We start from the raw sequence: 14962 nt of genomic DNA on the forward strand, positions 1-14962 counted from the left end.
AATAGACCTATATATATATATATATATATGATGTGCAGTTATTTTTCAGTTCTCAAACTCAGCATCGCAGAAGACTAAAACAGCTGAGTAACTCTGAAAGTTTCACTCTGTCAGGCAGGCTAAAAATGGTGTGAGGGGCTCTGATGGGGACTTGGCATCCAAAGGACAGCATTATTTTGACAGTTATTTACAAATGGACTGGACAAATTGCTGGAACTTAATAATGTACACAAACTCAATTCATTGAATAAATGCATACTATGTTTTAAGGTATTATCTCAAAAGATTGCAGAGATATTAATCCGACAAGAGTGTGATAGACAGATGGATGGACAGATATACAATATGTATTAAAATGGGGATAACTCTTAAAATGCTGACCATATACGATCTATTTTTACAGGACATAATGTAAAGTTAATACACAATAATATACCAAGCCTCTAGACGATATCGCAACAGAGTACAGGAAATATGAAACAAAAGTTGTGATGGACTGATCAATAGACAACCCCACCCCAGAATACTGCCTGCCCTGCTTTTTTTGGGGGGAAGGGGAGGGGAGGCAAGGCAACTAATAAACAGCAACATGATGCAAGTTGACAGTAAATTTAGAGTATGGTCATGACCAGACAATCCCAACATTGTTCTATTACAATTTATTTTAGCAATTTTCTCTTCTTAAAACAGCATCTGCAATAGGCAACCATTTTTGCTGTATTTCAGACTATCAGTTGTTCTTTAACAGCCAAAAGTTATTTCAGCACTTGGTTCCAATTAAAATATATGTAAGAAACAAGTGGAAGCAGAATGACAGTGATAAAAGATGTAGTCTCAGTGCCTTTGTACAACCCTGAAAAGACTATCAAATGCTGTTGTAGTAGCAGTAAATTTAGTAATAGACTTCACTTTGCAAATAGTAAATGGTAATCTATTTGACATGTATGTCTTGTTTATTGCTCAAACATTACTATATGAGCAAAATTATTGTGAAAAGATATTACATTAGGTACCGGTAATCTTGAGCATACAAGAATTACTCCTTTTGCAATGAACTGAATAGGAATGATAGTAATTGTTCAACATTTTATCAATATAAAAATGAAATAGTCTACAGCTGCTTATTCCCTAATCTTAATCCCTCATTCCAAGCTAATTAAAAATTAATTACAATTATATTGTGTGTGTGTGTGTGTTTGATTTGGATTTTTAATGTAGCTTTAACAATTTTTCAGTCATATCGCTATGATGCCTGCAGTGTGGCAGTTTATAGTGATGTCTAGCACTGGGGCACCATGTGGCAGACATGTAGCATGATGTCCCACTAGGTTACATTATCCTGACACAAGACTGACCAGTCCTAATACTAACCTCTTTATGCTGAGCACCAAGTGAAGCAGCTATTAGAACCACTCTTATAAGTCTTTGGTATGGCTCAGCCAGGATTCAAACCTGCAACCTCCCACATCTGAGGCAGATGCTCTAACCACTTAGGACACTGGAGTGATACAATTTCATCTAGAGATATCTCACTAATAGACAAGACTCTGCCCTTGCAAATGAAATTTGATATTGTTTATTGATTTGTTTTTTTAATACATACCTTACTTTTATTACAGAGTTCAGGCTGAATTCTTGCACTGTACCTGAAATTTATTAATAATATACAGTGTTTCTGAAAACTGCACAAAAAATAAGTTAGGAAGTATACAAGACATTCATCACTGTATAAAAATTGCTAGTGATAATTAGGTAATTTTTGAATAAGTTTTATTGATCTACATATTAATGACCATGAATCAAAAGTTATATATGCAATTATTTCCACTATTAAAGAAATTACACTTATAGCAACCTTTACTCAGCTTTGTTACAGTAAAAAATATGTTTAAAATTAAACAAGAGACACAAGGAAATGATTTGACACACAACAAAACTCTCTAAATTAAAGGGACAACTTCGCTTCTGAGACAGTTGTCCTTTATTGGCAATTCAAAGAAGTTTCATATATTTATGCATCCAAACTTTCTATATGCATCACTGAATGGAATCTAAAATTTCTATATTTAGGTATTTACAATAGAATGGCATTAAACCTTTCTATATGCATTAGAGAATGGCATCCAAACTTTCTATATTTGGCACTGACAACAGAATGGAATCTAAACTTTCTATATTTAGGCATTTACAACAGAACAGCATTAAAGCTTTCAATGTTTATGCATTACAGAATGGCATCTAAGTTTAATGTATTTACTGATTAATAATAATAACAATAATACTAATAATAACTTAATTTAGAGAAGGTAACTCAATTTGGTACAGAACTAATCTACCTTGAAGCCTTCTTGCTGTTATGTACAATATATACAGTACATACAAATGACGTGATAAATTTGGCTTGTCACAAACAAATTAAGTGGTGCTAAAAATCAAAGTTTCAAGCATTGAACTTATGCAAAGGCATCTAAAATATCATCCTGTATTGAAAAAGTCAACTGTGGAAAAAGATGCATAAGGACAGAAAAGCAGGTAGTATTTATATTACCAGAACTGTTCAATTGTCTTAAGATTTTTATCATCTATTTGAATCACCGATTATGAAAAGAACAAGTGCTCAGAGCCTGCCTTGTGTCACAGGGAATGTTGTTCCATACCACTGGACCAGTATAATGAAAACCTTTTTTAAATAATTCCTTCTTTGGCCCTGGTATAATGCAATTTTTACTTCTAAAAGACCTAAATATGGAGTACCATCAGCATCTCTTTGGTGAAAGATATTGCTTAGGTCGAAAGGAATGGCTTTTCTGGACACTTTATACATAAATTTGGCCTTTCTAAGAAATATTCTTTAATGTATTAACATTTTTATATTATTCATTGCATCCTGGAAATCGTCTATATTAGAATTAATTGGCATGCCCTCTTTTAGAGCTTTAAAAGTTTTATGTTTGAATTAGAGGTATTACCTGAAATTATATTAAAATAGTCAAGATATGGCTGATTATAGCATTTAGAAAAGATGACCCAATACTGTAATGGAATACATGTTTTGATTTTCTTCAGTTGCAAAATATAAATATTAACCTTTTTTGAAACATGTTGAATGTCAATATTCTAAGATTATTATCTAGGAATACAACAAGACTTTAATATTTATGCATTACAGAAAGGCATAAACTTTTTCTGTATTTATGCTTTTATAATACAATGGCATCCAAGCTATCTGTATTTATACATTTACAGAAAGAATGGCATCCACGTTTCTTGAATTTAGGCATTTACAACAGAATGACATGCAAGCTTCATGAACTTATTCTTTTTACAACAGAATGGCAACTAAGCTTCTTACATTTATCCTTTTACAACAGAATGGCAACTAAGCTTCTTACATTTATCCTTTTACAACAGAATGGCAACTAAGCTTCTTACATTTATCCTTTTACAACAGAATGGCAACTAAGCTTCTTACATTTATCCTTTTACAATCGAATGGCAACTAAGCTTCTTACACTTATCCTTTGACAACAGAATGTCAACTAAGCTTCTTACATTTATCCTTTTACAACCGAATGGCAACTAAGCTTCTTACATTTATCCTTTCACAACAGAATGGCAACTAAGCTTCTTACATTTATCCTTTTACAACAGAATGGCAACTAAGCTTCTTACATTTATCCTTTTACAACAGAATGGCAACTAAGCTTCTTACATTTATCCTTTTACAACTGAATGGCAACTAAGCTTCTTACATTTATCCTTTTACAACTGAATGGCAACTAAGCTTCTTACATTTATCCTTTTACAACAGAATGGCAACTAAGCTTCTTACATTTATCCTTTTACAACTGAATGGCAACTAAGCTTCTTACATTTATCCTTTCACAACAGAATGGCAACTAAGCTTCTTACATTTATCCTTTCACAACAGAATGGCAACTAAGCTTCTTACATTTATCCTTTTACAACCGAATGGCAACTAAGCTTCTTACATTTATCCTTTTACAACAGACTGGCAACTTAGCTTCTTATATTTTCCTTTTTACAACCGAATGGCAACTAAGCTTCTTACATTTATCCTTTTACAACCGAATGGCAACTAAGCTTCTTACATTTATCCTTTTAAAACAGAATGGCAACTAAGCTTCTTACATTTATCGTTTTAGAAATGAATGGCAACTAAGCTTCTTACATTTATCCTTTCACAACAGAATGGCAACTAAGCTTCTTACATTTATCCTTTTACAACCGAATGGCAACTAAGCTTCTTACATTTATCCTTTCACAACAGAATGGCAACTAAGCTTCTTACATTTATCCTTTAACAACCGAATGGCAACTAAGCTTCTTACATTTATCCTTTTACAACCGAATGGCAACTAAGCTTCTTACATTTATCCTTTTACAACAGAATGGCAACTTAGCTTCTTATATTTTCCTTTTTACAACCGAATGGCAACTAAGCTTCTTACATTTATCCTTTTACAACCGAATGGCAACTAAGCTTCTTACATTTATCCTTTGACAACAGAATGGCAACTAAGCTTCTTACATTTATCCTTTTACAACAGAATGGCAACTAAGCTTCTTACATTTATCCTTTCACAACAGAATGGCAACTAAGCTTCTTACATTTATCCTTTTACAACAGAATGGCAACTAAGCTTCTTACATTTATCCTTTTACAACAGAATGACAACTAAGCTTCTTACATTTATCATTTTACAACAGAAAGGCAACTAAGCTTCTTACATTTATCCTTTTACAACAGAATGGCAACTAAGCTTCTTACATTTATCCTTTTACAACATAATGGCAACTAAGCTTCTTACAGTTATCCTTTTACAACAGAATGGCAACTAAGCTTCTTACATTTATCCTTTTACAACAGAATGGCAACTAAGCTCACTTGAGGACACACCAAACATTCAGATAAAGATGTCTTAATAATATGCCACTCCAACTTTTCAGTGGTCATACATGTTGTTGAAATAAACTGATAAATAAAAAACAGGCCAAGACAAATTCAGTTCTACAATACAAAGACAAGTCAATTCTATTTGTGATGCCCTTTGTTTGCTTGTCTCTGAATCTGTACATAACTTTATCTCTGGAAGTTAATTTACTTCTGGAAGGAAGTTCAAAAACTTTGGTCCATAGTGGCCTATTTGACAATTTACAATAACAGTGGCATTTTTTGGACAAAAGCTTTATACACACATTGATACCATGAGGGCACAACATGTATGTAATAAATTTGGCTTAAAACACTAGGATCACATTGTGAAGGGCAGTGTGTTTGCATATTTAGGCTTAGGACGGGCAGCAGGGGAAGGATATGTAATAAAAATCATAGGGATTTGCTATGGTGAGCCATGAAAGACAATCATGTTCTTTGAAATATTAAATTATCTCTGATTTAAAATTAAAAGATGCAAAAGATTTCTAATGAATTCACTCAATATAAACAGTACACACATGCCCAGCAAACATTTCAAAAATGTCTTCAAGTATGATTTTGTTATTAGACACAAAATCCTCAATTTGTAGTGCTGACGAACATTTGGGTGGGATAAAAAATGTTCATTATCTTATTAAGATGGGTGTTATTTAATAAAGAATAAATTATACAGGAATTTTCATTGGCTTTTCAGTATATAAAGATTTCATTAAAGCCAGTTCCACTAGATTTTCTCTATTATGTTCCTTTATTAAACTGACTGAGATGGTGAATGAAGTAGGTGACGAATGGCAGAGAAGAATACCTACCCCATGTGTAATCCAATAATTTCAAAGTGAAGTCGTACTTCTCAATCCCTATACGAAGAATATAGTCACAATAGTTGAAGTAGAAGTAGAGATGGATGGATCGGTGAAGCTGACTGACTTCAATGCAGGTTTCAATTCCAGAACAATTTGCTGGCAGGTAATTCGCAATACGTCCCGTAAGGCTTGGCAAGATCAGACTCAAGTCACAGTCTATAGTATACAAAGCAAAATATGCATGTTTGCCTGAGACTTTACACAGGTAATTTAAGCTACAAAGATGTGTGAAAAATATGTTCTTAATTTAATGAAGTATAGGCAAGATCAGACTCATGTCACAGTCTATAATGTATAAAGCAAAAAATTAATGTTTGCCTGAAGCTATAAAAAAGCTTAAAAAATATCTTCTTAATTTAGCTGTGATATAAGTGTGTGTGTGTGTGTGTGTGTGTGTATTGATAGATAGATAGACAGAGATATCACATCTAATTTATATAAAACCCAATTACATAAATTTATTATCAAAATTAAAAAAAGCAAACAAATTACTAAATGACATAATCTAAGTACACCTCTCCCTCAATAACTAGTATCCCCGATTAACTCGTGAACCCACTTATAATGCAGGGTCAGGCTTGGACCACATTTTTTAAAACTAGAACATACCAAAAAAATATTAACCCTATTTCTTGAACTTGAATAAAATTGCAAACAAAACTGATATATAAAACAGTGGTGTATTACTCATTTTATCATTGATAACAGTAGATAGGACCTGGAAATTTTAATCAACATTATGAAATTATCAACTTTTAATAAAGTCATATATTTTGTTACACATGCTTTCCAAACAACCATCTTAGTACACCGTAAATAATGATATTCAACAAAATTTGGTCAATGAAAATGTCATGCCTGCTAGAGGCTTTAATTTAATAAACAAATATGAATTAAATTTTAAAAATTGTCAATCAAAATTTTTGTTTTAGTTCCATCTTTTAGTTTCATTTAATTGTAATCATCATAATGTGCCCTCTTGAATTCAAATGTAAAATGCATCAATCAACCATAGCAGTAAGTGGCAACTGTGTTCTGATATCTGACTTGCAGAAGTATTTGTTGTATGGTTGCACTGAGTTATAAGCTGACCTCCTTCATATCATCTCGTTAATTGCATCTTTTGTATCAAATAAACAAGGTGAAGTAAAGAAAAGTTAAAAGACATGCAAATACTACATGAGTAAGATCTAGTGACCATGGTTACAAATTGGTTGAGCTCATTCCAGCTGATCAATCGAACATAGTTATAAATTAGTTATAAATTTTATTGTGTACATAATATAATTAAACTACCTTAAATTAACCCACTCATTCATAAATGTAATCAAAGATAGCAAGGCCACCAAGCAAAATGAGTACTTTGTCAAGTAAAGAGCTTTGTTTCACAGATACAGTCAAACCCGGTTATCTCGATTACGTCGGGGGTGTAAAAAAATCGTCGACATAACCGGGTCCCGAGATATCCGGGTTCATAAAAACCAGTAATTTTAAAAATGTCCTTGAGCATTACTCCTGTCTCTTGCTGGTGTTTACTGGAATCCCCTCCCACTGCATGTTACAATAAAATAAACAAAACGCTTAATTGATAATAAAATGAAATGAACTAACCTGGTGTTGTTATCATTTATTCCTTTTTTATCATCATAAGTAATTTATTAAAGAAAAAATGTATCTATGAACTCCTTATATCACATGTAGCGTATGCATCCATTACTGTAGTGTGCATCACTTATGTCATATAACACACGACGCATTTTTATAATTGATGTGAATATTGAAAAACAAATCATGTTTGGTTGTACTCAGAGGTTTGAATATGTTATCAGATTGAAAAATGGATCAAAGAAAATCACAAACGAGAGAGTGAGAGAGAAACATCCACCGATTGCTTTCAGGCACCCGCCATTCACGCATAACGCGGTGTTAGGTGCAAAATAACCAAGATTGTATTATATCCAGGTTAATATATGACAGTATCTCGCAGATAAAGATCAATAAATGTTTTTGAAAATACATGTACATGTACATTGACTGTGAGTGCAAATGAGGAAAAGCGATCCTATAAACCAACTCTGCTAGACGCCATCATGTATGCCCGTGCAGCTTGGAACAGTGTATCGCCGAAAACCATTCAAAACTGCTGGTTCCATTGTATTTTTCCGGAAATTTCTGATGAAGAATTTCACCAGCAGTGTTTAATTGCACAAGAAATTAAAGAGCCTCAATCAGAAATAGGTCTTGAAGCGATGGCTGATGAGATTGCGGACTCCATAGGCATTGCTCGGGATGAATTTTCTAATTATGTTCACGTGGAGGATGATGCCAATGCCTATGGTGAACTTACTGATGAGGAAATAATCCAATCGGTGACAACGAAGCAGATACAATCATGCAAGCAAGATGATGATGATGATGATGATGATCAGCCTATCACTAGCCCAAGCTACAGTGAAATGGCTGAATGCATTAAAAAAATGAAATTTTTTGTGGCAAGTGTCGACAGTGCCGAGCATATGTATGAAAACGTAAGTGCTTTTGAATCGTTCGTTACAGATCAGCACCGGAGTAAACAAAAGCAGACTGATATTACTTCATATTTTCTACAAATCGATCGCTTTTGCTGACTATTTCTTGTACAATTTCTGTGAGATTGACGTTAAAAAGTTGCATTTCGTCGAATTAAGCGGGTCCACATGTTACTTCGGACCGAAACTTATGCCCGACATAACCGGGTTATCGACTTAACAGAGGTCGAGATAAGCGGGTAAAAAATAGCATAACAAAGAAGAATTTTTTCGGGACCGGACCAAAACGCTCGACATAAGCGGGTTGTCGATATAACCGAGGTCGAGATAAGTGGGTTTGACTGATATCATTGTGGAGAAGTGAGTTTCAGAGAATTCCTGAACTGGCATTTTGACATACCCATAAGGATGAGAAAAAGTATCACTAATTTTTCCAATGAAATCACAGCATCAATATTTTACTAACTGCACAATACTAATATTTAGTTTTGACACAGATGATTGTTTCACATAGCAAATGTCACTAGTTTTTGGAAAATGGAATTTTGTTTTGTGGTGTATCAACAGTTAGCCTAGTCTTTAATTTGAAGATTCCATGCTACATACTTTATAGCCATATATGAAGCTGTAAAACAGTCAAAGCAACAGCAACAAAAAGCAGTGACATAATACACAAATATTAATGTGTACATGTGAATGTTGTTTGAAACTGGTTGGAATAACGTTAATGACCTTTCAGATGTCTGGAATCTTGAAAATAAATGTAATTTATACAGAGTAACAAACAATTTCATCAGAAAAAGAGCTTTACTGACAAGTATTCTTGACATGATTATAAAACGAGTTGCCAGCCATTAATCAGTACATTACTCCCCCCTCCAGTCCCCCAGTTTGTTTGATGTCCAGTGGGGATGGGATCACTTTTTTTGGAGGTCCCCCAGTAACTTGTGCACTAGCTTATAGTGAGGTCTATGTTCCTGGACCCCATTATGTGCGAGTTATCATGGGAGAGGTGTACTTAATTATGATTTTTGTTTGTAAAGGATGGGTACTTACAATGAAAATCAGTTTTCTGCTGTAAATTTTCTTCCCATACTAAAACTTTTCTTTTAAATTTTGTTTCATATTTGCAACCAAAAAGATATAGCAAAAGAGTATTTCTATTCCATTTTAATACTGTTATAAAATTATCTCACAGCTTATCTTCTGTAATTCATAAAGCTGTTCCAAATTGCATCATGAATGGTATCTGATAATGCAACTAAAAACCTATCAATGCAAACAGCCTGAAAAATGTTTTAAAAACTTATTTTTATATAGGCTTTAACGACTTCATATCATTCTGTCCACCTTTGACACTGACAGTAGGCATTTAACATGCCTAAAATGTCCAAGGCACTCTCAAAACCTTTCCCTGTGGTGATAAACAGGCTCCAACAAATGGGTTCTCTTTTAATAGTTTTTTTCTAGGCAATAAGATATTTATAAACAATGATGTAGATGACAGTAGCCAATCAAGGGTGTTCACGCTTGATGAGTTAGAGCAAGTTCTAGCTGCTGAACCTGGGACCAAAACTTACTCAACAAGTACCTTGACCCTTCTCAGGGTGAACTAAATTAACCCTGTATAAAAGAAGCCCTTTAGTTTGTAGTCATTTCTGAGGCCGTCTGAATTAGCACATGTTTTTATGCAGCACCTTATACATTTGGTGAACAAGTGAACACAATATAGGCTACAACTTTTCACACAGAAAACCTTTATAAAGTAAAACCTTTCAAGTCAGCAAGAAGAACCTTACCATTTTTCCAGCCATTCGCTGGGTTGCTGTAAGGTCTAGATGAAATTTGACACTGGTGATCTGTTGGCAGAAGGTATGGCTTTAGCCCCAACCTCTCCAACAATTCTGATATGGCCAGGTCAGTCAACTGACCACCAACACTGGATACAAAACTTGAATAGGAAAAGTCTGCAACAAGAAAGAGGTATATAAATGGTCTATAATTACTGAATAAACTGCACTTGAATCTGTATTATAAAACTAAAGAAACTTTTTGACCTCCTTTCATTTTGAATATATAAAGACATGAATGCTTCCCAATGCAAGCAATTTGGTTCAAAAAAGGCTTGGTATATAGTTTAATCAGTTTTAGACAATGAGACACATTCAGAAACCAAAATCTATGACAAAACTAATTACTTGCATTACTAATTAAATAACTACATTAACACACAAACAATACAGTGATCCCCCATTATAAGACCACCCATTCTGCAGCAGGAAGTGGCCTTATAATAGGGGTAGTCTTTCTAGAGGGGGATCACACAGATGCGAGTAATAACTACATATAAAGTATGAAAGGCATAACTAACAGGCATTTTATCAGGTTATGAACTTTATGTGATAAAACTAATATCAATGTCATTTTTTAAAATTATAAATAATTAATAATCGAAGTGCAAAACCACCTTGTCAGTTAAATCTGGGCACAAACATCTGGCTCTAACTAAACCTGTTTGTCTGTCTATTCCATTTTCCCACTCACTGCAGGCTGCAGTTGAGTATATTTTGATATTTATTGAATCATTCTCTCATCAAATTTATCAGTGGTGATCAAAGGACTCTATGTCTTTTCCTTTCGCTGAATTGCTCATACTTTTTATTCTAAACTGATAATGTTAGATGACATTTTGCACTTTTTGCAACAACTTATTCCTTCACTGGCAATTTGTAATTATCACAAAAGATCCTCAATATTTACAGAAGTGAGCTTGTCATGTGATCAACTTTTGTTTTTAGTCTGGTACCCAATTATCAACAGGTACTGTGATAGGAAAGCCACAAAGATAACCTACCATTCCATTTTAATATCTGGTGACCGGACATCATACAGACTTGAGATGAACTCAGCAGTTAACTTTTATCATCTTGATAATTTTCAGTAATCAATAAAGCGACAAACCCAACATGTAAGGAACACACAGCTGTAAGGATAATATAATTACTTACCTCTTTGTCAGATTTAATTAAACTTCTTGGCATGTTGGAACTAATGTCAATATGTTGAGTTGTGAAATCAAGAAATATTAGTCAGATTTCTATCTGTAAACAATCATTTTATCACCATTCATGAGGTGTGAATTTGACAGCTTCGTACTAATATGCCAGCCACTGACCATGTTAGAGGGGTGATGTCCCTGGAGGGGTACTTCTAAACACAAAATCATCCGTGCCATGGGACATGTAATTATGGCCATATAATGTGGGTGGCTGCTGGTCAGAGGTATGTTCAAGAGGGAGACCACCATATTCTTGTATGTTTTAAAAGAAGTAACAAAAATAAAACCCTATACTGACCCCATCACCACCAAAGCTATAACAAAACTGAACATTCCAGTGATTTCCTTTGCTGGTGGTATTTAATATGCAAGAAAATTTTAATTCAGAAAATACACTATAGTAAACACGATATTTTACAAGCAAATAACTGTTTTTAGTTCATTTTGGCAGTTTTCAACAAATATTTTTCCCTGCACATGTGAAACTTTAGATAAATAAATCCATGTCCTCAGACTGCATTGGATGTTTCAATGTTACCAAAATGCAAGGACTTCCACTATGTAAAGAAACATGATCAAAAGTGGAAATTTCCCATACTTTATAATGTTTATCCAGGTTTATGTACTTTGAAATAATTTTTAAAAATTATAAAGTATGCACACAATTCTAAAGCATTATTTTTTTTTACAGACAACTATATTGTGAAGGGAAGTCTTCATGAAAAATATATGGGCCAACAACAGCTTTTATAGTTTTCTCCAGGACCCTGAATAGCTTGTACCCCTATCTCCAACTGACTAAAGAAAAGCACGATATTTTTTCTAAAAACCATGCATAAATATCATGTAATATATTTCAAAATACTTTGAATCTGTAAATCAGGGTCTGACACAGATGTTCAATTCTTCTTTCCATATCACAAACCAAGCTTGGAACATTTATGTGTTTTCAATGACATTCGATACTATTTGACACACAACATCCAATGCTAACAAATCCCATTTTAAATTCCATTCAGAAAGTAAGACAAAAATATTATGGCAATGTAAAGAAGGGGATGTGTATATCAAAAGTCATGACAGGACTCACGTGGTACGGTATATTCAATAAGGCTCATTTTTCTTTTGACTAAGAAAAAGACATATAAGTAGTTATGTGTATATGTGCTACTTACTCTGTAAGAAATTATTGGCTGACCAGTCACAAAAGGGTTTGGGAACTCTGACATCTTGCAGAAGCTTCAAACTGAGGCCACACTTATCTGTGTCATCACATACCTTGACTTTGACTTCCAAGCTGACCACAAACTTTTTCTGGCTTGGCAAGTCTGATATTTTGTAGCTGAAGCAGATGAAATGAAACAGAATGGTCAAAAATTATCAACATAATCCAGAAGACATGTGAGCATCCCTTTTTATTAAATTCATAAGAACTCTAAACTGACCGGTTGGTTAGCTTTTCAGCACATTTAACACATTATGAATGATATCATGCCAAGAAAAGGGGAGTTAAGTCCATTTCCCAAAGACAGACTGAAGCAGGAAACCTAGTGAACCAATGACCCTTTGATCTGAACAGACCAGAAACCTAAATTTGACACTAAAACAATTAAAGTGAGCAAATGTCACCTACTTCAGCAAGTTTTTCTTCTCAAGATACATCACCCCCACAGAAACAAATTTATAGAAATGAACAAATAAGCAAACCAGTGTTGATGCCTATGAGAACAATAAAATTATCTGAAAGTGATAACCACATCTTACTTCTGCTTCACTGGCAATACCAAACTCTACACAGGTTCTTTGGATCACAGCTTACCTAAATTGGAATACATCATGCAGAGAAACATTTCCTGGTATGCCAAACTGATAATCCAATAAAAGAATTTCTTTTTTCCAGTTTTCCAACTGCAGTGTAAACAGATAATTGCATGCATTCAAAGTCACCATGATATGGAAGGAACGACCCAGAAATGGGAAGTAGACACAGCAGTCAAATCCAGTGCAAATATCTGGGATATGGCAGGCAACATTGTCAGGTAGTGCAGGTAAATTCAATGGAATGGGACATGCTGGAAAAAAAATAAATGGTATTATTGGTAAGTCTAAAGTACTGAAACGATCAGTTTAAGTCTTACACCATTAGAGCAATAGGAGAGAATATCAAGTCCAAGAAACATACATGCAATTTATATAAATCCCAACTACATAAAGCAGAGATTTATTTTTACGTATTCAATCTTTTGCTTGTCTTTCCCTTACATATTTTGTATGAATAAAGCAAGTTTCTACCTGCCCAGACTATATTAGCAAATAAATATTTTCAATATTATTCTGAGAAGAAACAAATTTTTTAAGTAAAATGTTTCTTCAACAATACTTTCATGATCATAATACACTAGGAATATATTCAGTATCTCAGAAATCCATCCCTCCGAAGCTAAATAAAAGATGTTCTGCATGTATTTTGGATTGTGTTAGCAACAAATGTGTCTTATGTATATCTATATTGTGTGCATAAATTTTGTTGTTGATTGAGGGTTTTGGAATTAATGCATACATGACTTTTGTCATTGATTCAAAGAAGTAAACAAGATATTTACTTGATTCTTAGTTGAAGACCTTACATTTTTATGAGTTATGTCAAAGATCAAGTGATATTAGTATATAAAGTGAATTTAGAAGTATTCATAACTTTTTATGATCAGTTTCTGGAATCATTTGTAGGTGTGTTCAGATACAATTCTAGAAGAATTATATATTTAAATTATTCATTGGAATTACAAAGTGCTCATTGATTTTTTGGACTAAAACACTGCTTTGGGATTATTGAAAACTCATTCAAAGACATTCTGGTTATATCAATGTGATACATTAAGAAATTCAAGACTAATGGAATTCATTTAGAAAATTCTATAGAACAAGAGTTTGGAAGATAAAGGACACAAGTCATATACAAGAATTTACTCCTGGACTTGACTTTTGGCAGGTTTCTTGATGGAAGGGTCAAGACTATGTCCAGAACCCAGGAAACACTGTTAAGAACCAGTGACCCATGGGAAGCTACTGGCAATCTTTCTCACATACCCATCTTGTCAAGTTGATAGCCCTGGTGTCCATATCCGTTGTCAGATTTGCTTAATTTAATTCAGGAGAATCAAGACAAAAGAAATCTTTAGTAAAAACCCATTTTACATGACTTTCCATTCAGGAAAGGCAGCAATAACAGGTTTACAAGATGGCCACTACAGCAGCCACACTAGATAACTGTGCAGCACCAATTTCATTTAGTACTAACTAAAGCTGCATGGCAATTCTTCAAGATAAGTAGCAGTAGTCTTGTAGCAGTAACAAAGTTGTGCTAATTAACAGATGGACTAATGACAAATGATGAATGACACACAACAGACCATCACATATGTTCTTCTGGTATATGACCAACATTGTTAAAACGACTATAAACACCACATCCCTTGCATATCATTTACATTAAATGCACCTTTTTTGTCAAGGAAATCATTATGAATCAAATGCAACTCTATTCTACACAACT

General features: G+C 33.8%; 1 protein-coding gene across 1 annotated transcript in view; it reads right to left on the reverse strand.

Annotated features, from left to right (window-relative positions):
• The window catches only part of LOC149782244 (uncharacterized), a 577549-nt gene that overhangs the window by 456009 nt on the left and 106578 nt on the right, over positions 1 to 14962 (reverse strand). Inside the window, exons 48-52 of the mRNA XM_089935097.1 lie at positions 13229 to 13481; positions 12585 to 12751; positions 10151 to 10318; positions 5770 to 5979; positions 1604 to 1646 (exon numbers count right to left, since the gene is read on the reverse strand). Of these exons, the coding sequence (XP_089791223.1) occupies positions 1604 to 1646; positions 5770 to 5979; positions 10151 to 10318; positions 12585 to 12751; positions 13229 to 13481 (841 nt within the window). The remainder of the gene's footprint in view (positions 1 to 1603; positions 1647 to 5769; positions 5980 to 10150; positions 10319 to 12584; positions 12752 to 13228; positions 13482 to 14962) is intronic.

Source organism: Sinohyriopsis cumingii, chromosome 15 (assembly GCF_028554795.1).
Source record: "Sinohyriopsis cumingii isolate HCF-2022 chromosome 15, ASM2855479v2, whole genome shotgun sequence".
Classification (NCBI taxonomy): domain Eukaryota; kingdom Metazoa; phylum Mollusca; class Bivalvia; order Unionida; family Unionidae; genus Sinohyriopsis; species Sinohyriopsis cumingii.